Below are 25,545 nucleotides of genomic sequence, written 5' to 3'. Positions count from 1 at the left end.
CTCATAAAGATTCTGACCCAGCTGTCTCATAAAGACTCTGACCCAGCTTTCTCATAAAGACAATGTCCAACCTTTTTTCATAAAAAAACCTCTGACCCAGATGTCTCATAAAAACTCTGACCCAGTTGTCTCATAATGACTATGTCCCAGTTGTTTCATAATGACTATGTCTCAGCTGTCTCATAACAACTCTGACCCAGTTGTCTCATAAAGATTCTGACCCAGCTGTCTCATAACAACTCTGACCCTGTTGTCTCATAAAGATTCTGTCGCAGATGTCATAACATCTCTGCACCAGCTGTCTAATAAAAACTCTGCACCAGCAGTCTCATAAAGACTCTGCACCAGCTGTCTCATAAAGACTCTGCCCCACCTGTCTCCGAAAAAAACTCTGCACCAGCTGTCTCATAAAGACTCTGCCCCAGCTGTCTCCGAAAAAAACTCTGCACCAGCTGTCTCATAAAGACTCTGTCCAGCCTTTCTCATAACAATTCTGACCCAGCTGTCATAAAAACTCTGTCCCAGCTGTCTCATATAAACTCTGACCCAGCTGTCTCATAAAGACTCTGTCTAACCTTTTTTCATAAAAAATACTCTGTCCGTGCTGTCTCATAAAGACTCTGTCACAGCTGTCTCATAATGACTATGTCCCAGATGTCTCATAAAGACTCTGAACCAGCTGTCTCATAAAGACTCTTTCCCAGATGTCTCATAACAACTCTGAACCAGCTGTCTCATAATGACTTTGTCCCGGATGTCTCATAACAACATAAAGACTCTGTCCCAGCTGTCATAACTCCGTCCGTGCTGTCTCATAAAGACTCTGACTCAGTAGTCTCATAAAGACTCTGTCCCAGCTGTCTCATAAAGACTCTGTACAGCCTTTCTCATAACAACTCTGTCCCAGCTGTTTCATAAAGACTTTGTCCCAGCTGTCTCATAAAGACTCTGTACAGCCTTTCTCATAACAACTCTGTCCCAGCTGTTTCATAAAGACTTTGTCCCAGCTGTCATAACTCCGTCCGTGCTGTCTCATAAAGACTCTGTACAGCCTTTCTCATAACAACTCTGTCCCAGCTGTTTCATAAAGACTCTGTCCCAGCTGTCTCATAAAGGCTCTGTACAGCCTTTCTCGTAACAACTCTGTCCCAGCTGTTTCATAAAGACTTTGTCCCAGCTGTCTCATAAAGACTCTGTACAGCCTTTCTCATAACAACTCTGTCCCAGCTGTTTCATAAAGACTCTGTCCCAGCTGTCTCATAAAGACTCTGTACAGCCTTTCTCATAACAACTCTGTCCCAGCTGTTTCATAAAGACTTTGTCCCAGCTGTCATAACTCCGTCCGTGCTGTCTCATAAAGACTTTGTCCCAGCTGTCTCATAAATGCTCTGCACCAGCAGTCTCATAAAGACTCTGTCCCCAGCTGTCTTCACTGTATGATTTGAATGAGTCAACCAAGATTGAGAACTTTCTTTGTCTTTCTCAGAAACCATTTATGAAGTTCCCTTGCCCATATACTCAGCATCGTGTTAGAGTGCCTGGTTTGGCCGTAATCAGTATAAAGTGACCTGGTGCGGTGCCCTGCTGGAGGCCTTTAGCAATGCTGCTTAATTTCCGCACATCGCAACCTACCACGAACATATGTACTCGACATATACACTCACATGGCTTACATATCTGTTGTTAGAACGTTAATCAATATTGAGAAAAATGAGTACTTTGAACATGGACCTCGCATAAGAAAACATTTCTGGAGTTCCCGTGGTAGGAAATCACTTGTCAAAGTATAACATTGAAAATCAATTACACACTGGAGACAATTTAATATATAAGTTACAGTAACTTGTCTCTGGGTTATTTTTAGTCTGTATTTTGTTGGTTACGTAATTTAATTTTGATATGAAAATAAAGTTTATGTAATAACTACATGTTGTCAGAAATGAAAACACGATGTATGTTTTATCGACATCAACATGAGAAAGAAATATCAACACGCCAAAAAAATCCATAATGAGATCACCGCTTAATGAAGAATTCCTTAAAATTGTTAATAGAACGTATGTAACATTTTCTTTTATATTTGTAAAATGATTCATAGAAAATTCGTTAGGAGAAAACTGTGTAAGAGACGAAATATCTAATAATACTAGAATATTAAGCATTTTGATAAGGAACACTATATTTCAGGTCTGCTTTTAATTGTTGATTTTAAAACCGCATTTGATTCTGTTAGCCGGGGCTTTAATAATAAAGTATTACTTATTATTATTATTTTTCGTCACAATATTACAAGTTTGATAAAAATTGTTCATAATATTTCAATGTCTTCTCTATACCAAGACAGTGATTATTTTCTCGATATAAAGAGGGGTTGTCGTCAAGGTGACCCAATAGGCCAGTATATTTTTATACTGTGTATAGAAATTTTTGCTATTAAATCAAGAAATAATAAGTGCATTATTGTATTGAATAAACAATTATCCGCTGCTAATTTTTCAATATGCAGAAGTCACCATTCTTATCTTAGATGGAAGAAAGACATTATTCAAGGAATCCATACAGGAACTTACTAAATTTGCAAAAAATTATGATCTGAAATTGTACGGGTGGGGAACAATGTGTATACTAATATATTACCAAGACTTACACTTGCAATAGCGAAACAACAATTCTATACTGTTTTAATGTTGATATACATCAGATACCTAAACATACTTGTGACAAAACGCTAATGAATCTCCAGTATTTAGTTAAAATCTGAAGAAGACGAATTCTAACACCAATAGGCAAAATAATCACCTTTCCTTATCCTCACCAAATCCAGGTGATGCTTTCATCAAAAACTAAACTCAGAACTTTGTAATTTCTTATCGAAAAGTAGAAGAGATGGATCATAAAGTGACATTATAACTAAAAGTTATCTGGAGAGCGGGGATCTTAAAATGATTGACAGAAAGTTTTTCTTTGAATTTTTGAAACTTTTGGATCCGTAGGTTACACATGAGAGGGTAAAAGGTAAGGATTATTTAGTTGACATGCCAATAAAGATATAACGACCAAACCAAGACATAGATATTTATCCAGTATTCAACAGAAAGTTTAAAATGGCACAAAAGAATTTATTTTGCGATCTAAAAAAGTAACTTGATGGACAAACCAGATGCAGATGCCTAGTAATTTTCTTGTCCGTACTGTCGTTATTATTTCAATTCTCATACATCTATTCCATTAAGACACATCCAACGAACTTTTGTATGTTAGGATCTAGCAACAATATTGGACCATACCGTCGATATTATTCACTAGATTCTATCTATACATACACACACACACACATATATATATAAATATATGTGTGTGTGTGTGTGTGTGTGTGTGTGTGTGTGTGTGTGTGTGTGTGTGTGTGTATACGGCGAACCTCGTTATCTCGAACACAGCGGGGCTATGGGAAAACTTCGAGATAACCACGTATTGATTTAAATGAGTTTAAATGTTTTGTGTAAAGTTAAGCAGGGACCGACGAAATGCTTCGAATTAAACGGGGTCTTCGATTACACGAGTTCGAAATAACGAGGTTCGACTTATTTGCCTATTATTCGACCTATTTTGCATAACGTACTCAGTACGTATAGCCTATTGCGACGGCCTTTCAGACAAAATTTACCGATCCTGGCCTTCTCTTTGGCTGAAATATCGAAAAGAGTTAGAGCCCTCTAGCGGCAATTTTCTGCGTAAATAATGCCGTGATCTTTCAAATCGCTATTTTAAAAATATCCACAATTAATTTATTTCTTAATAACAATATGATTACTATATATTTAAAAGGAATCACAGTGTGGTTGAACTATTGACAAATTTCGAACAATACATTTTACGGGATTTGCTCATGGACATCCTCGACCTCTGCTACTGAAGAAGATCGAACTGACGTGATTCTTATCGCCTGCTGTGAATATTCCTAGAAAACAACCATATTCACCGTAAGTAAGTAAACAATGGTTCCTTGTATCTTCAAAGTTCATTGTTACTGCATGACTTGATTTACAGTGTATTTACTGTATGGCGGGGCTTAGGAATCCTTCTCGACATGACGTAGGCGTCCAGAACAATGTACGTGCGAGTTGGTGTCATGGTAAAAAGCTTGTCTGGGGGCTTGGTTTGAATTATCAACTAACAGCACTTAATAAATTAATAAACAACACTTAAAAACAGAACATCAATTTTGCTTTAATCCTTGTCGTTGTGGCAAGATCGTCTTAATATATAACATCACTTTACCTCATTAGACGTCACAAAATTGGACACCCGCCGATATGACACTTTTTCAGGTTTTTCACACCCACCGCCATGGCACTTTTTCAAGTTTTTGAAGATAAAAAGTTTGCACTTCGTACGCAAGGTAGAGTTGGTGCTCATGATTTATGAATGATACATACTAAAAGGATAAAGAAACGCAGGGTGAACTTTAAACCAGAAATTAAGTATGATATCGGGCTTCATTTAAAACGAAATTTTGTATACTTACAGATAAATTAAAGCTTAAAAATTTCCAAAGTCTGTATTTTGCATCTGACAATTGGTTTAGAGGTACTAACGATTAAATTGAATGGACCGATAGGATTTTGAAATTGAAATTGAACTGAGTCATCAATATCTTGTGTGTCCACCGTTTGCTGTGGTCACAGCCCTTATTCTTCTGGTCATAGAGTTCATGAGAGCGTTAATCCGTCATATGGGGATGTTGTCCCACTCTTCAATCAGAGCTCTGGTCAACTGCCCTCGAGTAGCAGGGGGTGGCTGGTGCTTTCGAACCTGTCTATCCAACTGGTCCCAAAGATGCTCGATCGGGGACAAATCAGGGCTATATGGCGGCCAATCTAGTGGTTGAATGTTGTTGTTGGCCAGAAAGACTTAGCAAATCATTGCTACGTGGGGCCTAGCATTATCCTGCTGGAGGGTTAGATTATGCTGCTGTAAAAAAGGGATAGCATGGGGTCGGAGGATCTCATCTCTATACTTAGCTGCTGTTAAATTGCCATCAATAACAACCAATTGTGATTTTAACCCGTGTGAGATTCCTCCCCACACCATTACCTAACCGCCCCCAAACCTATCCCTCTCTACAACGCAAGCGTCCGTAAAACGTTCGCCACAACGTCGGTAGACTTGTTGACGGCCGTCAGATCGATAAAGACAGAATCGAGACTCGTCCGTGAAATAAACTTGTCTCCACTGGAAACCGTCGTGGAGCATGTGCAGCGACCCAGGCCATACGACGCTGACGTCGAGCAGGAGTAAGGTGTGGACCTACGTAGGGGCGACGTGCTCTTACACCAACTTCTCGTAATCGATTCCTTACAGTTTTTGAACTTATAGGACGCCCATGATTTCCACGAACATTAAGTGCACTCTCAACGGCAGTAAGGCGCCGATTACGCACATGAGAGACGACGATATAGCGGTCCTGACGTCGTGACGTTACGCGCGGACGTCCTGACCTAGGTCGATCGGCCAATCGCCCAGTTTCCCGAAGACGTCTTACAAGACGTTCTATGGTGGAAACATTAAATCAGGTTGCTAGGCACTTTGGTTTTTGCAGCTGTCCTTGCATCAGCATCTGAATGGCCTGACCCCTCTGAACTTCTGTGAGTCGTGCTTTTCTTAAAACGAATGAAATTCTCATTTAATTTTAGGGAAGCAGTTGGTCTGTATAAAGACTAACGAAGAGTGACTTGACCAACGCTGCATGATACCAGAACAACACGGTGCACGAGATTCTTGTTTTTACGTTCCTCCATTTACCAGAGCTGCGCTCTGTACCGTGACTAAATTTTCGATACATGACAAGTTGTAATATGACTTAATTACTCAATCCACAAAGTTTCACTTTATTTGGAGACCGCGTTTTCAAAATATCGGAATAAATATTACCCTGCGTTTCTTTATCCTTTCAGTATATTTTTAATACTGTACTGATCATGATGTTGACTTTGTTATAACCTATATTTTTTGTCTTTTAGTTTTATTTGATGAAGGTTGATAGTGCTGATTTCTCAAGGTTTGTTAATGTGTATCAAAGTTCCTTACAATGAAAACATTCCTTCAAACAAAGCGCGTATAAAAAAAATACCCAAAATATTCATGTTTATAATTATCCATTAACTAGAACGAAATATTTCCATAACATATTTATTCATTTAGCGTGTCATGGTGACATTATCTAATGCATTGGAGATCAGAAATAGTAGTAGCTACAGTGAAAATATTGAAAATTTTGTATATATATGAAAGTCTGGTTTAATCTCATAGAACTATGTCTTTATAGATATGATTACGGGAAGAAAAGTCTAACCATGATACTTCAAGGAAGATAGGCATGTAAATACATTTAATGTAATTATTCACACTTTTATCTATCTGAAATACTGTGTACACCTTATCTACTTTCCTCAACCACAAATATAATTATAATAAGTAAGGACTATTACTTTGCAATACATTTAAAATAAAGAAGTAGGTATAAAGTCCTTCCGATTTGTCTGAATCCTCATATTGATAGGATAGTAATTGCAACATAGAGCTATTTATCATTTGGCTTGTTGGCAATAGATATATGGTTGTGTGTATTTTGTTATTTTTTTTAACCTATTTTGATTTGTTCACGTTATTGTCGTCAAATTTAAAATAAGAATTAAAGAAGATATAAAATCGCTTAAAATTAAGAAAAATAGCCTCTGGTTCTCTTATTTTAGTAATTTTTGTATTCCAAAGTGTAGGAGCATGGGGAAAGTAATATAGCTTAGCGGTTATTTGTGGACATTTTTCAATACGTTTAGCCTCTCGGTACTTTCAGTACTTTGATTTTATCTCGGTGAATCGTTGATATCAGAAGACCGGATTATCGGTGAATCGTTGATATCAGAAGGCCGGATTATCGGTGAATCGTTGATATCAGAAGACCGGATTATCGGTGAATCGTTGATATCAGAAGGCCGGATTATCGGTGAATCGTTGATATCAGAAGGCCGGATTATCGGTGAATCGTTGATATCAGAAGACCGGATTATCGGTGAATCGTTGATATCAGAAGGCCGGATTATCGGTGAATCGTTGATATCAGAAGACCGGATTATCGGTGAATCGTTGATATCAGAAGGCCGGATTATCGGTGAAACATTTACAAGCAGTTATTGATTATTCACATTATTTAAATTTCTAGTCATTTACATGCAGGACTTGTTACTTAACATTGCTGTGATACCCCCCCCCCCCCCCTCTCTCTCTCTCTCTCTCTCTCTCTCTCTCTCTCTCTCTCTCTCTCTCTCTCTCTCTCTCTCTCTCTCTCTCTCTCTCTCTCTCTCTCTCTCTCTCTCTCTCTCTCTCTCTCTCTCTCTCTCTCTCTCTCTCTCTCTCTCTCTCTTTCTTATGGGATAGGATGCTTATACAATAAAAATAACAACGTTAAAGCAATGTGTATTTTGAATTTACCTTGTTAGTTTTCTGTCTGTCTGTCTGTCTGTCTGTCGGTCTCTCTTACAAAAACAACACATGTTTATGTAAATATATTGTAATTATGACAACAGGCTTAATCATTTGATATGTATCGTAAGAGTGATGAAATTATGAAACTTATCTAAAATCGAAAAATACAAAATCGGACAGAAATATTGTAGGTATTAAGATTAAACTCTGGCTCCGCCAACTTGATAATGATTGGCGGAGTCAATGGCAACACACCACCTTCAGGCGAGTCTGTTGGAACTCCTTTTTGTATGAAAGGAATACCCGATTGTACATTCACCCCAGGTGTGGATCACTTTCATTCAATGAGGTATAAAAACGGACTACAAAATATTCAAATATTTTGCCATTTACACATTCAACAAACAAAGAAGAAATAATGGATTTATCAAGGGAAAACCATCTTATTATATTTGATTTCATTCTGCGATATTTGTAAGAAAATTTTGATTGGACCAAATTGCTACTAAAATTTTCCCATTTTCACACTAGAATTATAAAACGAGTCTGGAGATTTTTCAGCCTATCAATATTACGGCGAGCTGAACTTAGAAACTCTTTTACTCAATTTATAAATTTAAAATTGAATCTTATCAGCATGGAATGCATGTATAGGAGTGTGCAGCACAAGTCCTGGTCGTGACAAAATTGTGGACAAGTTTGGGTCATTCATCACCGAGAGCAAGAACACTAACAAAGAAATATACCAGAAACAATAGCTGGTTATCAATTACCACTAACGCTCCAGGCATAAATGTCAAAAAATTCACGCACCTTGTAAACAAACACATATATTACATGATCATGTTTGCTCACTTTAATACAACATATGGCGATATTGTGTTGAGCACCAAACCATCTAAAGCCGTTTAGTAGTTTTATACGAGAAGGAATATTTCATTTTCTTGTCCAGAAGCAATATTTCTTTGTTTTGTGACATATTGTATGACGATCAATACGAGATTCCTAGAGATAGAATGGAAATTCTAATAACACAACCAGTAGAAGGTTAGACTGTGACGTCACCATCATCTTATAACACAACCAGTAGAAGGTTAGAGTGTGACGTCACCATCATCTATAACACAACCAGTAGAAGGTTAGACTGTGACGTCACCATCATCTTATAACACAACCAGTAGAAGGTTAGAGTGTGACGTTTCTGTGACTACGCGGTCACCTTCATCTTATAACACAACCAGTAGAAGGTTAGACTGTGACGTTTCTGTGACTACACGGTCACCTTCATCTTATAACACAACCAGTAGAATATTAGAGTGTGACGTTTCTGTGACTACACGGTCACCTTCATCTTATAACACAACCAGTAGAAGGTTAGACTGTGACGTTTTGATGACTACACGGTCACCTTCATCTTATAACACAACCAGTAGAAGGTTAGAGTGTGACGTTTCGATAACTACACGGTCACTTTCATCTTATAACACAACCAGTAGAAGGTTAGAGTGTGACGTCACCATCATCTTATAACACAACCAGTAGAAGGTTAGACTGTGACGTCACCATCATCTTATAACACAACCAGTAGAAGGTTAGAGTGTGACGTTTCTGTGACTACACGGTCACCTTCATCTTATAACACAACCAGTAGAATATTAGAGTGTGACGTTTCTGTGACTACACGGTCACCTTCATCTTATAACACAACCAGTAGAAGGTTAGACTGTGACGTTTTGATGACTACACGGTCACCTTCATCTTATAACACAACCAGTAGAATATTAGAGTGTGACGTTTCGATAACTACACGGTCACTTTCATCTTATAACACAACCAGTAGAAGGTTAGAGTGTGACGTTTCGATAACTACACGGTCACTTTCATCTTATAACACAACCAGTAGAAGATTAGAGTGTGACGTTTTGATGACTACACGGTCACCTTCATCTTATAACACAATCAGTAGAAGGTTAGAGTGTGACGTCACCATCATCTTATAACACAACCAGTAGAAGGTTAGAGTGTGACGTTTCTGTGACTACACGGTCACCTTCATCTTATAACACAACCAGTAGAAGGTTAGACTGTGACGTTTCTGTGACTACACGGTCACCTTCATCTTATAACACAACCAGTAGAAGGTTAGAGTGTGACGTTTCGATAACTACACGGTCACTTTCATCTTATAACACAACCAGTAGAAGATTAGAGTGTGACGTTTTGATGACTACACGGTCACCTTCATCTTATAACACAACCAGTAGAAGGTTAGAGTGTGACGTCACCATCATCTTATAACACAACCAGTAGAAGGTTAGAGTGTGACGTCACCATCATCTTATAACACAACCAGTAGAAGGTTAGACTGTGACGTTTCGATGACTACACGGTCACCTTCATCTTATAACACAACCAGTAGAAGGTTAGAGTGTGACATCACCATCATCTTATAACACAACCAGTAGAAGGTTAGAGTGTGACGTCACCATCATCTTATAACACAACCAGTAGAAGGTTAGACTGTGACGTCACCATCATCTTATAACACAACCAGTAGAAGGTTAGAGTGTGACGTTTCTGTGACTACACGGTCACCTTCATCTTATAACACAACCAGTAGAAGGTTAGACTGTGACGTTTCTGTGACTACACGGTCACCTTCATCTTATAACACAACCAGTAGAATATTAGAGTGTGACGTTTCTGTGACTACACGGTCACCTTCATCTTATAACACAACCAGTAGAAGGTTAGAGTGTGACGTTTCGATAACTACACGGTCACCTTCATCTTATAACACAACCAGTAGAAGATTAGAGTGTGACGTTTTGATGACTACACGGTCACCTTCATCTTATAACACAACCAGTAGAAGGTTAGAGTGTGACGTTTCGATAACTACACGGTCACCTTCATCTTATAACAAAACCAGTAGAATATTAGAGTGTGACGTTTCGATGACTACACAGTTACCTTCATCTTATAACACAACCAGTAGATGATTAGAGTGTGACGTTTCGATAACTACACGGTCACCTTCATCAAGCAAATGACCAGTGTTGAGCGTACTAGCGCTGACACTCGTAGTATGACGAGATGGTATGTAATCGACTGACTTGTTCGACTGTACTATATTCCTATGTGCACTAAGGTCTATGATCTGTTTAACATCTCGTCACACTATTTTCGACCTAAGCGTACATAAGATTATAGTGCAGCCGAAAAAGTTGGTCGATTCCTTACCATCTCGTATACCACGAGGCGCTTTAAATCTACCCTTGGTTTAAGGTTTGAATTCATTATAATAAAAACGTTTTAGCGGTAAGCAGTTACGTTTAACGTTTCACATGTAATCATGTACATGTTTGAAGTTTTACTTCCTGCTGTTAATGACAACTTTATCAATAAACCTTGTCTTTGATCACTGGACCGACGGACTGCTACAGATTACTGAACACAGTCATATATTTTTGTTGTGATAAATGAAACTATCTAATACAACTTCAACAATCAGCTGGGAACAACTCCTGGTTAGCTTGACAGTCAAATACAACTTCAATAATCAGCTGGGAACAACTCCTGGTTAGCTTGACAGTCAAATACAACTTCAATAATCAGCTGGGAACAACTCCTGGTTAGCTTGACAGTCAAATACAACTTCAACAATCAGCTGGGAACAACTCCTGGTTAGCTTGACAGTCAAATACAGCGTCAACAATCAGCTGGGAACAACTCCTGGTTAGCTTGACAGTCAAATACAGCGTCAACAATCAGCTGGGAACAACTCCTGGTTAGCTTGACAGTCAAATACAGCGTCAACAATCAGCTGGGAACAACTCCTGGTTAGCTTGACAGTCAAATACAACTTCAACAATCAGCTGGGAACAACTCCTGATTACTTAAACATAATTACACCGCGTCAACAGTTAGCTGATAAAGAAATATTGGCCTCGTTACCACAGAACACTGATTGAACAGTTAGCTGTTTAAGAAACTTTGTCCTCTTTACCACAGAACACTGATTGAACAGTTAGCTGGTAAAGAAATATTGGCCTCGTTACCACAGAACACTGATTGAACAGTTAGCTGATAAAGAAATATTGGCCTTTACCACAGAACACTGAAACTGGTAAAGAAATTGTGATTGAACAGTTAGCTGGTAAAGAAATATTGGCCTCGTTACCACAGAACACTGATTGAACAGTTAGCTGATAAAGAAATATTGGCCTCGTTACCACAGAACACTGATTGAACAGTTAGCTGTTTAAGTTAAAGAAACTTTGTCCTCTTTACCACAGAACACTGATTGAACAGTTAGCTGGTAAAGAAATATTGGCCTCGTTACCACAGAACACTGATTGAACAGTTAGCTGGTAAAGAAATATTGGCCTCGTTACCACAGAACACTGATTGAACAGTTAGCTGGTAAAGAAATATTGGCCTCGTTACCATAGAACACTGATTGAACAGTTAGCTGGTAAAGAAATATTGGCCTCGTTACCACAGAACACTGATTGAACAGTTAGCTGGTAAAGAAATATTGGCCTCGTTACCACAGAACACTGATTGAACAGTTAGCTGTTTAAGAAACTTTGTCCTCTTTACCACAGAACACTGATTGAACAGTTAGCTGGTAAAGAAATATTGGCCTCGTTACCACAGAACACTGATTGAACAGTTAGCTGTTTAAGAAACTTTGTCCTCTTTACCACAGAACACTGATTGAACAGTTAGCTGGTAAAGAAATATTGGCCTCGTTACCACAGAACACTGATTGAACAGTTAGCTGGTAAAGAAATATTGGCCTCGTTACCACAGAACACTGATTGAACAGTTAGCTGTTTAAGAAACATTGTCCTCTTTACCACAGAACACTGAATGAACAGTTAGCTGGTAAAGAAATATTGGCCTCGTTACCACAGAACACTGATTGAACAGTTAGCTGTTTAAGAAATATTGGCCTCGTTACCACAGAACACTGATTGAACAGTTAGCTGGTAAAGAAATATTGGCCTCGCTACCACAGAACACTGATTGAACAGTTAGCTGTTTAAGAAACATTGTCCTCTTTACCACAGAACACTGATTGAACAGTTAGCTGTTTAAGAAATATTGGCCTCGTTACCACAGAACACTGATTGAACAGTTAGCTGGTAAAGAATTATTGTCAACTTTACCATAGCACGAAAGAGGAAGAAACGCACGACAATTATTCAGACAGAAAGACGAATTTCAAAACAGACTGAGGTTTTTTTTTATGTTTCTCGATGTTATTGAATGTCTTGACTTTTCCAAATAAAAAATAATCTTCACGAAAGAAGAATTGTAAATAAGTAGATGACTGCCCAAACTGACCACGTATTCAGGTAAGAAGAGTAAATGTTATATTGCTTGGAACTTTGCAGCCCAAGAGGTTATATAATATAGACAGACTTATTAAAAAGTACAATCCATCTCGTAACGTTACCACAGACTCCATCCATCAGAAAGACCCTCACACTTTGCGTGTTGTATTTAATGTGATATGTCAAATAAAAAGGAAACTAGATTCTTTGAACTGACAAACGAATTGTACTACAAGCTTCTCTCAGTGAAATCAACTATAAAAAATATAAAACATACAATATTGTAATAGTTACAAGAAAATATCTTTGTTCAGGCTTGTAGCTAACGACATCGCCTATTTATCATGCTCGCCTAGTTGGGTCTGTGACGTCACACCAGGCGGAGCACTAGCTCGCACTATGACATCCACGTTAATTAAAAGCCGAATTGTTTTATTGTCTGCGTGAGACCACTTCAGTCCAAATATAAGTGGCCAGATAATTTTATTTTAAAAGATAAGTAAGAAAATAGTGTCACATAAGTAAGGTAACAGACTACACTTCAGGGCCTGATATTAATATTCACGTGAGTGTTCACAATAGCAGTGCTACATTATGTCTGGTTATATATATTGTGGTGTCAATTCTTGTTTCTTTGGGGGTGAGTGTTAGGGGGGGGGGGTCATCAATGACATGTAGAGAATCGCCTATAGTAGCTGAAAAACAGACGAGAGGCCCACCACGTTTCATCCAGAGCAATAGGGAAAGTGTCAAGCCCAAGGACAAAATTACAACAGACTGGTCCGTTTCTCAGCTGAGGAACACAAACCACCACTGGAAGGGATTGTGAAATCACGGATCTCGAATCTTCATCCTGATGTTACGTAAGAACGCTGGAACTTGTCAACTATACAGGCCCCTCGGAGTGAATTTACACGTAATAAAATCTAGCGGAACTGTAATTGTGCTTTCATGGTGTCGTGTGCCTTCGAACAACTAGGCACTGAGTTAAAATATTGTTTAAAATACCGGGTTTATTGGGTATGAGGAAGATTATAATCAATCTTATTTGGACAACCATATTTCCGTGCAGCTCATAAAAGATATCTTGTTTTTTAATACACATGTTCATTTTATCAGGATATGATAATCCATTTGTGTTATGTAATTTGATTATTATTTTTTATTTGAATAAATCTCAACTCGCTTGTCATAGAAATAGCATGAGCAAAACATTCAAAACAAGTCTAGCCAATATACCGCACCCATACACATGTCTGTCTAGTTTATGGAAAGTTGAAGTCATGTACGCCTGTAAATATCGAACATGTGTACACGCCCACTATCTTCTGTGTAATATGATAACGAGGAATGACAAAGTCTAAACCACACCATTACGTCTCTGAAAGGACACTACAGGAGAGAAAAGATGTACACATTTAAACAGAGAGAGGGAAATCTTAAGAGAAAGACATATGTCCATAATCACAGAGAAAAGAAGGAGAGGGAGATTAGAATCAGAGAGAAAAGAGGGAGGGAAGGAGAAGGGAACAGAAATAAGGGAGGGAGGAAGGGGGAGGAAGGCAGAGAGAAAGGGAGAAACAGAGAGAGAAAGAGAGAAAGGGAGAAGGAAGACAACCACACAGAGAGAGGGGGGATGGAGGAAGGAATGAAACAAGGAAGGAACGAACAAGGGAGGGAGGAAGGAAGGAATGAAACAAGAGGAAGAGAAGGGAGAGGAAGGAAGAAAAAGAGAGATAGGGAAGGAGGGAGGAGAGGGAAAAAACAGAGAGGGAGGGAGGGAAACAGAGGAGAGTTAGGGAAGGAGGGGGAGGAGGGAAACAGAAACAGAGAGGGATGGAGGGAAGGGAGGAGGGAGAGGGAAACAGAAACAGAGAAGGGAGGGAGGGAGGGGGAAGGGGAAGGGAAAGGAGGAAAAAGAGAGAGGAGGTAAGGGAGGGGAGAAGGAAACAGAAACAGAGAGGAAGGTAAGGGAGGGAGGGGTGGGGGAGGGAAACAGAAACAGAAGAGGAAGGTAAGGGTGGGGGAAGGGAAACAGAAACAGAGAGGAGGTAAGGAGGAAACAGAAACAGAGAGGAGGTAAGGGAGGGGGAAGGGAAACAGAAACAGAGAGTTAGGTAAGGGAGGGGGAGAGGGAAACAGAAGGGAGGAGAGAGTTAGGTAAGGGTGGGGGAAGGGAGGAACAGAAACAGAGAGTTAGGTAAGGGTGGGGGAGAGGGAAACAGAAACAGAGAGGAGGTAGGGAGGAAGGAAGGAAGGAAACAAGGAAGGAAGGAAACAAGGGAGGGAGGAAGGAAGGAATGAAACAAGGAAGGAAGGACAGAAACAGAGAGTTAGGTAAGGGAGGGGGAGAGGGAAACAGAAACAGAGAGTTAGGTAAGGGAGGGGGAGAGGGAAACAGAAACAAGAGTTAGGTAGGAGGGAAACAGAAGAGAGTTAGTTAAGGAGGGGGAGAGGGAAACAAACAGAGAGTTTGGTAAGGGAGGGGGAGAGGGAAACAGAAACAGAGAGTTAGGTAAGGGAGGGGGAGAGGGAAAAGCAAATGAGGGAGGGAGGGGGGGAAGGGAGAAACAGAGAGTTAGGTAGGGAGGGGGAGAGGGAAACAGAAACAGAGAGTTAGGTAAGGGTTTGGGAAGGGAAACAGAAACAGAGAGTTAGGTAAGGGTGGGGGAAGGGAAACAGAAACAGGTAGGAGGAAGGAAGGAAAGGAGGAAGGACAGAGAGAGAGGAGGGAGAGGAGGGAGGAACAGGAACACAGGAGGGAAGGGATGGAGGGAGAGGGAGGACAGAAGAAAGGAAGGGAGGGGAAAGGGAAACAGGAGGGAGGGAGGGGGAGGAAGAGAGCAAAAAGGGAGGGAGGGAAGGGAAAGGAGGGAGGAAGGAAGGAAGAGAAAGAGAGGAGGGAGGGAGGAAGGAGGCAAAGAGGGAGGGAGGGAGAAGGAAGGACAGAAGGAGGGAGAGGGAGAGGGCGGAACAGAGAAAGAGGGAGGGAGAGGGAGGAAGGAAGAAGAATGAAAGGAGGGAAAGGAGAAAGGAGGGAGGGAGGAAGAAAGAAAACAAGGGAGGAGGGAGGAGGAAGAAAGAAAAAAGAAAGGAGAGAGGAAGGGAGGGAGGGAGGAAGAAAGAAACAGGGAGGGGGAACAGGGAGAGAAAGGGAGGGAAGGGAGGGAGGAGAGAAGGAGGGAAAGGAAGGAATGAAACAAGGAGAGAGAAGAGGGAGGGAGGGAGGGAGGAAGGAAGGGAAAGGAGGGAGGGATGGAGGGAGGGAGGGAGGAAGGAAGAAAACAAGGGAGGGAGGAAGGAAGGAAGGGAGGAAGGGAAAGTAGGGAGAGAGGAGAGAGAGGGAGAAGGAAGCAAAGGAGGGAGGGAGGAAGGAAGGAAGGAAGGAAGGAAGGAAGGAAGGAAGGAAGGAAGGAAGGGAAAGGAGGGAGGAAGGAAGCAAATGAGGGAGGGAAGGAGGAAGGAAGAAAACAAGGGAGGGAGGAAGGAAGGAAGGGAGGAAGGGAAAGTAGGGAGGGAGGGACGGAGGGAGTAAGGAAGCAAAGGAAGGGAGGGAGGAAGGAAGGAAGGAAGGAAGGAAGGAAGGAAGGAAGGAAGGAAGGAAGGAAGGAAGGAAGGAAGGAAGGGAAAGGAGGGAGGAAGGAAGCAAATGAGGGAGGGAGGAGGAAGGAAGAAAACAAAGGAGGGAGGAAGGGAGGGAGGGAGGAAGGAAGGAAGGGAGGAAGGAAGGAAGGGAAAGGAGGGAGGGACGGAGGGAGGAAGGAAGGAAACAAGGGAGAGGGGAAGGAAGTAAGGAAACAAGGTAGGAAACAAGGAAGGAAGGAAAGGAGGGAGGGAGGAAAGATAGAAGGAAACAAGGAAGGAAGGAAACAAGGAAGGGAGGGAGGGATGGAGGAAGGAAGGAATGAAACAAGGAAGGAATGAAACAAGGGAGGGAGTCAGGAAGGAAGAAAAAAGCTGGAGGGAGGAAGGAAGGAAAGAAGGGAGGGAGGATGGAAGGAATGAAGCAAGGAAGGAATGAAACAAGGGAGGAAGGAAGACACAAGATCTATGATTTGGATGTGTCATATGTTCAGCTGGGTTTTATATTGATATAGTATTTAATAAGGGATTTGTTTAGGAGGAACTGTTGGTGAAGGACATGTTTGCTAGGTTTAATGCACCGTGAACAGCCAGGCTCGTTTTCAGGATGTCTCCTTGTAACATCATGTCTCCATGATAAATTCTGATTAGTATTGTCACAGTAGTATCCCCATAAACATCTTACTCTTATAAACATGTTGGTTCTTTGTCCGTCAAGTTTCGCTCAGCGTTTCACAAATGCACACATTTGAATATATCTTTGCATCTACTATAGCATGTTAAGATAATTTCCGGTCGTTCGCGAAGTTCCGTTATATTCCGTGATTTGGCGGAACAATCCGATGATATTCGATTCAAATTGAATGTAACTAAAGTTGCCAGTGTACATATCGTTTTGATCATTAATGTCTCGCAATAGACATGTTGAAAGGACAGCTGTTACAACGTGACTTGTTCACAAGGCTCATTGTTTACCGACGTCGAATTTGCAGGTAGTGTATAGCTGATGAATTAATTATGCAAACAAGGTGTAAATGCTTGAATTAATTGAATTACCTGTTACGTTATTTAGATAGGAAACGTCACACAGCTGTCAACCCCTTGATCCCTAGGCACAGCACGTTAATATAACCATACACAAATTAGCTCTTCTCATTGTCTACGCTTAACTCTTCATAATGGATGACGTCACCCAGACACGTGACTTGGTTTTGTGGCTATAGAGGCTGACCGTTAATAAAACTATACATTAAACAACGTGACGTTGAATTCATTATATTTCATAATTTACCTACATTTTTACAGACAAAAATAAATAAAAGCTAAATGGAATAGTCACCAAATGTCATAACCCTTCAAAATCAGAGATGACAGAGTGTTTAAAGGGTCACCAAGGGCCTTGTAATCATTTATTTTATATTTCTGAAAATATATGGACCCAGGCATTGATTTTTTTGTGTGTGATTTGGAGAAAAAAAATCATACTTCTAAATATATGTGATTGGCTTGTACTAGATTTGCACTATAGGATAGAAGATGTCATTTGCCTCCCCTTTTATAATTATCTCACATCCGTGGTACAGATTTTAGAGTTCCAACACCGAGTGGTCACATTAAATACATGTATTTGTATTAAATACATGCTCATTACACTATTGCTATTTCTACTCTTTATTGTGTCATAGATATCCCTCTCAAACTGTGATGTCACAACATATGAAAATTATTTTATTTATTTCAAAATAATTATGAAAGAGACTGCATAATTTTCTCCGACATGTTCACCCTGAACAAAGCATGCAAATGTCTAGAAAAACACGCGTAAACAAGCAAGTAACTAAATAACCCCTCGCATACGATAGGAAATCCCACCCTAGTCACCTAGCGAATGGTGATTACACCACCCGGTCACCTAGCGAACGGTGACTACACCGCCCGGTCACCTAGCGAACGGTGACTACACCGCCCGGTCACCTAGCGAACGGTGATTACACCGCCCGGTCACCTAGCGAAAGGTGACTACACCGCCCGGTCACCTAGCGAACGGTGACTACACCGCCCGGTCACCTAGCGAACGGTGACTACACCGCCCGGTCACCCAGCGAATGGTGACTACACCGCTCGGTCACCTAGCGAATGGTGACAACACCATCCGGCCACCTAGCGAATGGTGACAACACCATCCGGCCACCTAGCGAACGGTGACTACACCGCCCGGTCACCCAGCGAATGGTGACTACACCGCTCGGTCACCTAGCGAATGGTGACAACACCATCCGGCCACCTAGCGAATGGTGACTACACCATCCGGCCACCTAGCGAACGGTGAGTACACCGCCTGGCTACTAAGGCGAACGGTGACTACAACACCCGGTTACTAAGGCGAACGGTGACTACACCACCCGGTAATTCTCTCACGTGAAATCCAATACTGTATTTCTTGTAGTGGCTTTCGCTTATTTGTTGAAGAATGTGAGTTGTATAACAGAATCTTACTCTCGTGTCCATGTCGTGTTGTATCTCTAAGCTATTCCACTCGATCGTACACGGTCCTGTGTTTATAGGCATAACTTAAGACAAAATCCCACCAAGACAGCACGTGATCCAAAACATATCTAAGATATTCTCGTATCACATAGCCACGCGGTATGTAAGATATCCCGCTAACAGTAACCAAACTTTTTCTGTCGTTATAACGGGACCCTGTGTTATAGCGAAACCGCATATCTACTGTAAGTGACAGGATCCTGAGATGAATTCGTTGTACGTGCAAGTTGCAGCGTCCGCTATCACAAAGTGGTAAGTACTGAAATATACTTAACAATTCGCAGAGAGGCGAGATAGCTATGTCAAATTATATTTCGTATCTACGGAAACATGAAAAACACATGACCTGAATCAAAGTCCATTTCTTAAGACTTAATCATTTGAAACTTATTTATGTGTATCTCGATGTTCCCGTCAAGTGTGTTACTCATTCATCAGGTGGATGATCCCAATTCAGACTATACTATACGTTTACGGCGGTTTTGGGAACAGGAACTCTCATAGAAAATATATGTAAATTGATGGTAAAGTGGCATTTATTATCCGCAGTCATTATTCAGAACTGTAGAACAATGATTTTACACCTAGTGTCAACAATTAAACATAGGCCTCTCCGATAACTATGAGATATCGATCACTTGAACCTTGGACATTGCATTAAAATCTATCGTATCAATTTGATTTTGATATAATTTCATTATGAAAATTCCATTGGTTAATCATTGTAGCTAGGTTTATATGTACTTGGAGACTATAGTCATTATGTTACAGCACACTTTTGTTGTACTTTTTATTTGTTCCAACGGCCCTAGAAATGGTATTGCTGTTGCCTGTGCTTCATTACCATGGTTAAGTAATCCGATATTTCCGGACTAACGAAAATTGCCTGTCTCGTCTTTTTATACTCCGGATTTAGATATCCGGTGTACGAAGGTGTTCATACAACGCTAGCGGTTACCGTAATGGATTGGTAGCCCGACTGGTTATATAGAACATGGACTAAAAAGGTTATTGAGCATAAGGGGTTTGTCACACAGCATATTATGAAAATAAATAAATAAATAAAATAATTAATTAATTAATAATTAACTATCACAGCCAACCTCCATTCGCCCATTGTCTTCCAAATTCAGGACAAGTGATGAAACCGCCTTGTGTTCACATAAGAATGTATGTGCTATACCAATATTGCGGTGTAGAAAACCGTTTTTAAGGTCGATCTCAAAACGGAATGAAAACAATCCGGCACTATTTCCAGTCGCATTACAGACTTTCGCCCTGATACGTAGTTGCGTTTCTTTGGAATAAATTTTACAAAGATGTGGCAAGCTTACCTTTGGTTAATGAGATCCAGAGAATAAGGAATAGGCTAGCGGCCTTCATCCTACAGACAGACGGCCCTGGTATAATAGCTGTCTCCACTAGAACATGCTACCTCGCCGAATTAACAGATACCTGAGCGACACAGCACACCTGTGGGATGCGACTTAAGACAATCTCCTGTTTGAATTTAAGTATAAAAACTCATCTAACTAAGTATTGCATATATATGTGTACGCGATGATCCCAGATAGTCGTGTCAGTAATCCACAAGTATATCCCTGTCGTACAGGTGTTTTCCACAGGTATCCGACACAGGTATGGACCAGGGAAATTCTACAATAACATGTTCAGGTTTTACTCAAGTCGGAGTTGAGCGAGCTGGCTGGTTAGCTATTTGTCACCAAACGCCGTGACGAATGTGACAGGCGAGACGGGACAGCGTTAGTAGACTATGTACAAGGGCCGAATCATCTTCATTCCCAATTATAATGGACCCTGAATAGAAAAAAAGACAGATAATTCTGACGAATAACAATTCCGCATTGTCATTAGAAAAATCATAAATATCATTAACTAATTCTATTAATAAATGCACGTAAGTGCTTTTTGGGGTTGGGTTCTGGAATCCCTCCACGTGCAGAGGCAAACATCACTTTTTAATTCCTACAGTTAGGATAGTTAATGTACTTGGAGATAAATCTTTGTTGTCCCGGCCCTATCTCGTCATTACAAAAGATATATTTACTTACTAAATAGCAATTAATAGGGCGAAATCTCCTCTCCACATTCTTGACAAAATGCGCGGGTGAAATCCCCGGTGAGAGCAGAAGCACCATAGTCCGGGGCGAAATCCCCCGGTGAGAGCAGAAGCACCATATTCCGTGGCGAAATCCCCCGGTGAGAGCAGAAGCACCATATTCCGTGGCGAAATCCCCCGGTGAAAGCAGAAGCACCATATTCCGTGGCGAAATCCCCCGGTGAAAGCAGAAGCACTATGTTCCGGGGTGAAATCCCCCGGTGAAAGCAGAAGCACCATGTTCCGGGGCGAAATCCCCCGGTGAGAGCAGAAGCACGATATTCCGGGGCGAAATCCCCCGGTGAAAGCAGAAGCACCATGTTCCGGGGCGAAATCCCCCGGTGAGAGCAGAAGCACCATATTCCGGGGCGAAATCCCCCGGTGAGAGCAGAAGCACCATATTCCGGGGCGAAATCCCCCGGTGAAAGCAGAAGCACCATATTCCGGGGCGAAATCCCCCGGTGAGAGCAGAAGCACCATATTCCGGTGCGAAATCCCCCGGTGAGAGCAGAAGCACCATATTCCGGGGCGAAATCCCCCGGTGAGAGCAGAAGCACCATATTCCGGGGCGAAATCCCCCGGTGAAAGCAGAAGCACCATATTCCGGGGCGAAATCCCCCGGTGAAAGCAGAAGCACCATATTTCGGGGCGAAATCCCCCGGTGAAAGCAGAAGCACCATATTTCGGGGCGAAATCCCCCGGTGAGAGCAGAAGCACCATATTCCGGGGCGAAATCCCCCGGTGAGAGCAGAAGCACCATATTCCGGGGCGAAATCCCCCGGTGAAAGCAGAAGCACCATATTTCGGGGCGAAATCCCCCGGTGAAAGCAGAAGCACCATGTTCCGGGGCGAAATCCCCCGGTGAGAGCAGAAGCACCATATTCCGGTGCGAAATCCCCCGGTGAAAGCAGAAGCACCATATTCCGGGGCGAAATCCCCCGGTGAGAGCAGAAGCACCATATTCCGGGGCGAAATCCCCCGGTGAAAGCAGAAGCACCATATTCCGGGGCGAAATCCCCCGGTGAGAGCAGAAGCACCATGTTTCGGGGCGAAATTTCCTCGTCACGATCTAGGAATTATATCTATTGCTAAGTCCTGGTGTTCGACATGCCATGGGCGAAATGTCCTCCATTTGTACAGTGGGTAAAATCAATTCAGTGGAAATTCTCATACTACGTCCCCGGTGTTATCTACTAACACGGCACACGGAACAAAATTCCACTCGCCACGTCCTGGGCCAAACCAGAGCATCATGGTCTTAGGGCAAATCTGCTATCCACGTCCTTCCTAAAATCACTTCTTCAGATACGAAAGGAGAAATTTCCTCACCGTGTATATGAGGTGAAATCCTCTCACCACGTGTTATAATCGAACGCCCCTTACATATAACCTTCTGGGGTAGATATCAAGCGCCTTGGATTTTAATCCCTCAACTCTCACCATGTACTGAAATATCAGTTCAGTGCATATGATTTTTTCTGTGGTCTGTGGAGTACGTTTTCCTATCCTCGTGCTCTCCTTCCTCCTGCTACTATATACATTGCTGGTGTCGTGTAGACTACCAACGAAATCCCGTGGTGACATGCTGAGACTAAAAGTTGGGACAACCACTCCATTTACTGCTACCAAATCCTCTGAACTTTTTCTGGTAAGTAATGTCTGTCTGTTCTTAGTACAATATTTTCTATAGTTTGAAATTTAAACCAAAACTGAAATTTCGCTGCTCACGACCCTCCACGGCTCGTCTACTCACGTCACTCCACGGCTCGTCTGTTCACGTCACTTCACAACTCGTCTGTTCACGTCACTCCACGGCTCATCTGTTCACGTCACCCCAATGTTCGTGTACTCACGTCACTTCACGGCTCATCTGTTCACGTCACTCTACGGTTCGTCTACTCACGTCACTCCACGGCTCGTCTGTTCACGTCACTCCACGGTTCGTCTACTCACGTCACTCCACGGCTCGTCTGCTCACGTCAATCCACGGCTCGTCTACTCACGTCACTCCATGGCTCGTCTGTTCACGTCGCTCCACGGTTCGTCTACTCACGTCACTCCATGGCTCGTCTGTTCACGTCACTCCATGGCTCATCTGTTCACGTCACTCCATGGTTCGTCTACTCACGGCACTCCATGGCTCGTCTGTTCTCGTCACTCCACGGCTCGTCTGTTCACGTCACTCCACGGTTCGTCTACTCACGTCACTCCATGGCTCGTCTGTTCACGTCAATCCACGGTTCGTCTACTCACGTCACTCCACGGCTAGTGTGTTCACGTCACTTCACAGCTCGTCTGTTCACGTCACTCCATGGCTCGTCTGTTCACGTCACTCCACGGCTCGTCTACTCACGTCACTCCACGGGTCGTGTGTTCACGTCACTCCACGGTTCGTCTGTTCACGTCACTCCATGACTCGTCTGTTCACGTCACTCTACGGCTCGTCTACTCACGTCACTCCATGGCTCGTCTGTTCACGTCACTCCATGGCTTATCTGTTCACGTCACTCCATGGTTCGTCTACTCACGGCACTCCATGGCTCGTCTGTTCACGTCACTCCACGGCTCGTCTGTTCACGTCACTCCATGGCTCGTCTGTCCACGTCACTCCACGGCTCGTCTGTTCACGTCATTCTACGGCTCGTCTACTTACGTCACTCCATGGCTCGTGTGTTCACGTCACTCCATGGTTCGTCTGCTCACGTCACTCCATGGCTCGTCTGGTCATCAAACATCTCGAATCCCTCTTGTCCAATGAGAATGTTTCTCTATGAGGTAGGTTTTGGTATCTTAGTAATAGTTGTTGGTTACCTTACTGAACAACATACGGGAGGTCCGTTTTCTGGTAAGTAATGTCTGTCTGTTCTTAGTACAATATTTTCTATAGTTTGAAATTTAAACCAAAACTGAAATTTCGCTGCTCACGACCCTCCACGGCTCGTCTACTCACGTCACTCCACGGCTCGTCTGTTCACGTCACTTCACAACTCGTCTGTTCACGTCACTCCACGGCTCATCTGTTCACGTCACCCCAATGTTCGTGTACTCACGTCACTTCACGGCTCATCTGTTCACGTCACTCTACGGTTCGTCTACTCACGTCACTCCACGGCTCGTCTGTTCACGTCACTCCACGGTTCGTCTGCTCACGTCAATCCACGGCTCGTCTACTCACGTCACTCCATGGCTCGTCTGTTCACGTCGCTCCACGGTTCGTCTACTCACGTCACTCCATGGCTCGTCTGTTCACGTCACTCCATGGCTCATCTGTTCACGTCACTCCATGGTTCGTCTACTAATGTCTCTGTTCACCACGGCACTCCATGGCTCGTCTGTTCTCGTCACTCCACGGCTCGTCTGTTCACGTCACTCCACGGTTCGTCTACTCACGTCACTCCATGGCTCGTCTGTTCACGTCAATCCACGGTTCGTCTACTCACGTCACTCCACGGCTAGTGTGTTCACGTCACTTCACAGCTCGTCTGTTCACGTCACTCCATGGCTCGTCTGTTCACGTCACTCCACGGCTCGTCTACTCACGTCACTCCACGGGTCGTGTGTTCACGTCACTCCACGGTTCGTCTGTTCACGTCACTCCATGACTCGTCTGTTCACGTCACTCTACGGCTCGTCTACTCACGTCACTCCATGGCTCGTCTGTTCACGTCACTCCATGGCTTATCTGTTCACGTCACTCCATGGTTCGTCTACTCACGGCACTCCATGGCTCGTCTGTTCACGTCACTCCACGGCTCGTCTGTTCACGTCACTCCATGGCTCGTCTGTCCACGTCACTCCACGGCTCGTCTGTTCACGTCATTCTACGGCTCGTCTACTTACGTCACTCCATGGCTCGTGTGTTCACGTCACTCCATGGTTCGTCTGCTCACGTCACTCCATGGCTCGTCTGGTCATCAAACATCTCGAATCCCTCTTGTCCAATGAGAATGTTTCTCTATGAGGTAGGTTTTGGTATCTTAGTAATAGTTGTTGGTTACCTTACTGAACAACATACGGGAGGTCCGTCGCATTGTGTCCAGTAAACATGGACCAATCTGTGTCTCTGCTTATGATAATCTTATTGGTTTGTAAGTCCGTTTACTGTAAAAGACATACAGTCTGGCACTGTTTCGTAAGTTTGAGTAAGCTTCCTGCGAAACACAAACCGACACGGGTAGGGAGTATCAAACCACGCTCCTCGGATCTTCACATGAGGTTACGTAGGGCAACTTTCTATCGCAGACTCCTGTTTGTTGTTTATCTCTGAGAGTAGAAATCGTTTGTTAAGTGTATTTTCACGGTAAAATTCAAAGAAACTTGATTGATACGGGTCAGTTATGACACAGTGATACTGAATACACCACGAATATCCATGAAAAGGGAGGGTATGGATGAAGAATCTATTCACGAACTACAACAGCAATGCAGGCCGTATGTGTCAAGTTTGGATGACGCCTACAGATATCGACC

General features: G+C 42.4%; 1 protein-coding gene across 1 annotated transcript; it reads left to right on the top strand.

The window, feature by feature from the left end:
• Positions 1-15,595: 15,595 nt before the first annotated feature.
• On the top strand, positions 15,596-16,153 carry LOC132561244 (octapeptide-repeat protein T2-like). Its single transcript, XM_060225973.1, has one exon. The coding sequence runs from the start codon at positions 15,596-15,598 to the stop codon at positions 16,151-16,153; it is 558 nt and encodes a 185-aa protein (XP_060081956.1).
• The last annotated feature ends 9,392 nt before the right edge of the window (positions 16,154-25,545 follow it).

Source organism: Ylistrum balloti, unplaced genomic scaffold (genome assembly GCF_031769215.1).
Source record: "Ylistrum balloti isolate Yb309-2 unplaced genomic scaffold, AGI_CSIRO_Ybal_v1 Utg371184, whole genome shotgun sequence".
Classification (NCBI taxonomy): Eukaryota; Metazoa; Mollusca; class Bivalvia; order Pectinida; family Pectinidae; genus Ylistrum; species Ylistrum balloti.
The sequence above is the reverse complement of the archived record's forward strand: the minus strand, read 5'-3'. Positions and strand labels throughout refer to the sequence as shown.

Excerpts from the sequence above, each read along its gene's own strand:
- LOC132561244 (XM_060225973.1), top strand. The coding sequence starts at position 15,596 with ATGGAGGGAGAGGGAGGACAGAAGAAAGGAAGGGAGGGGAAAGGGAAA.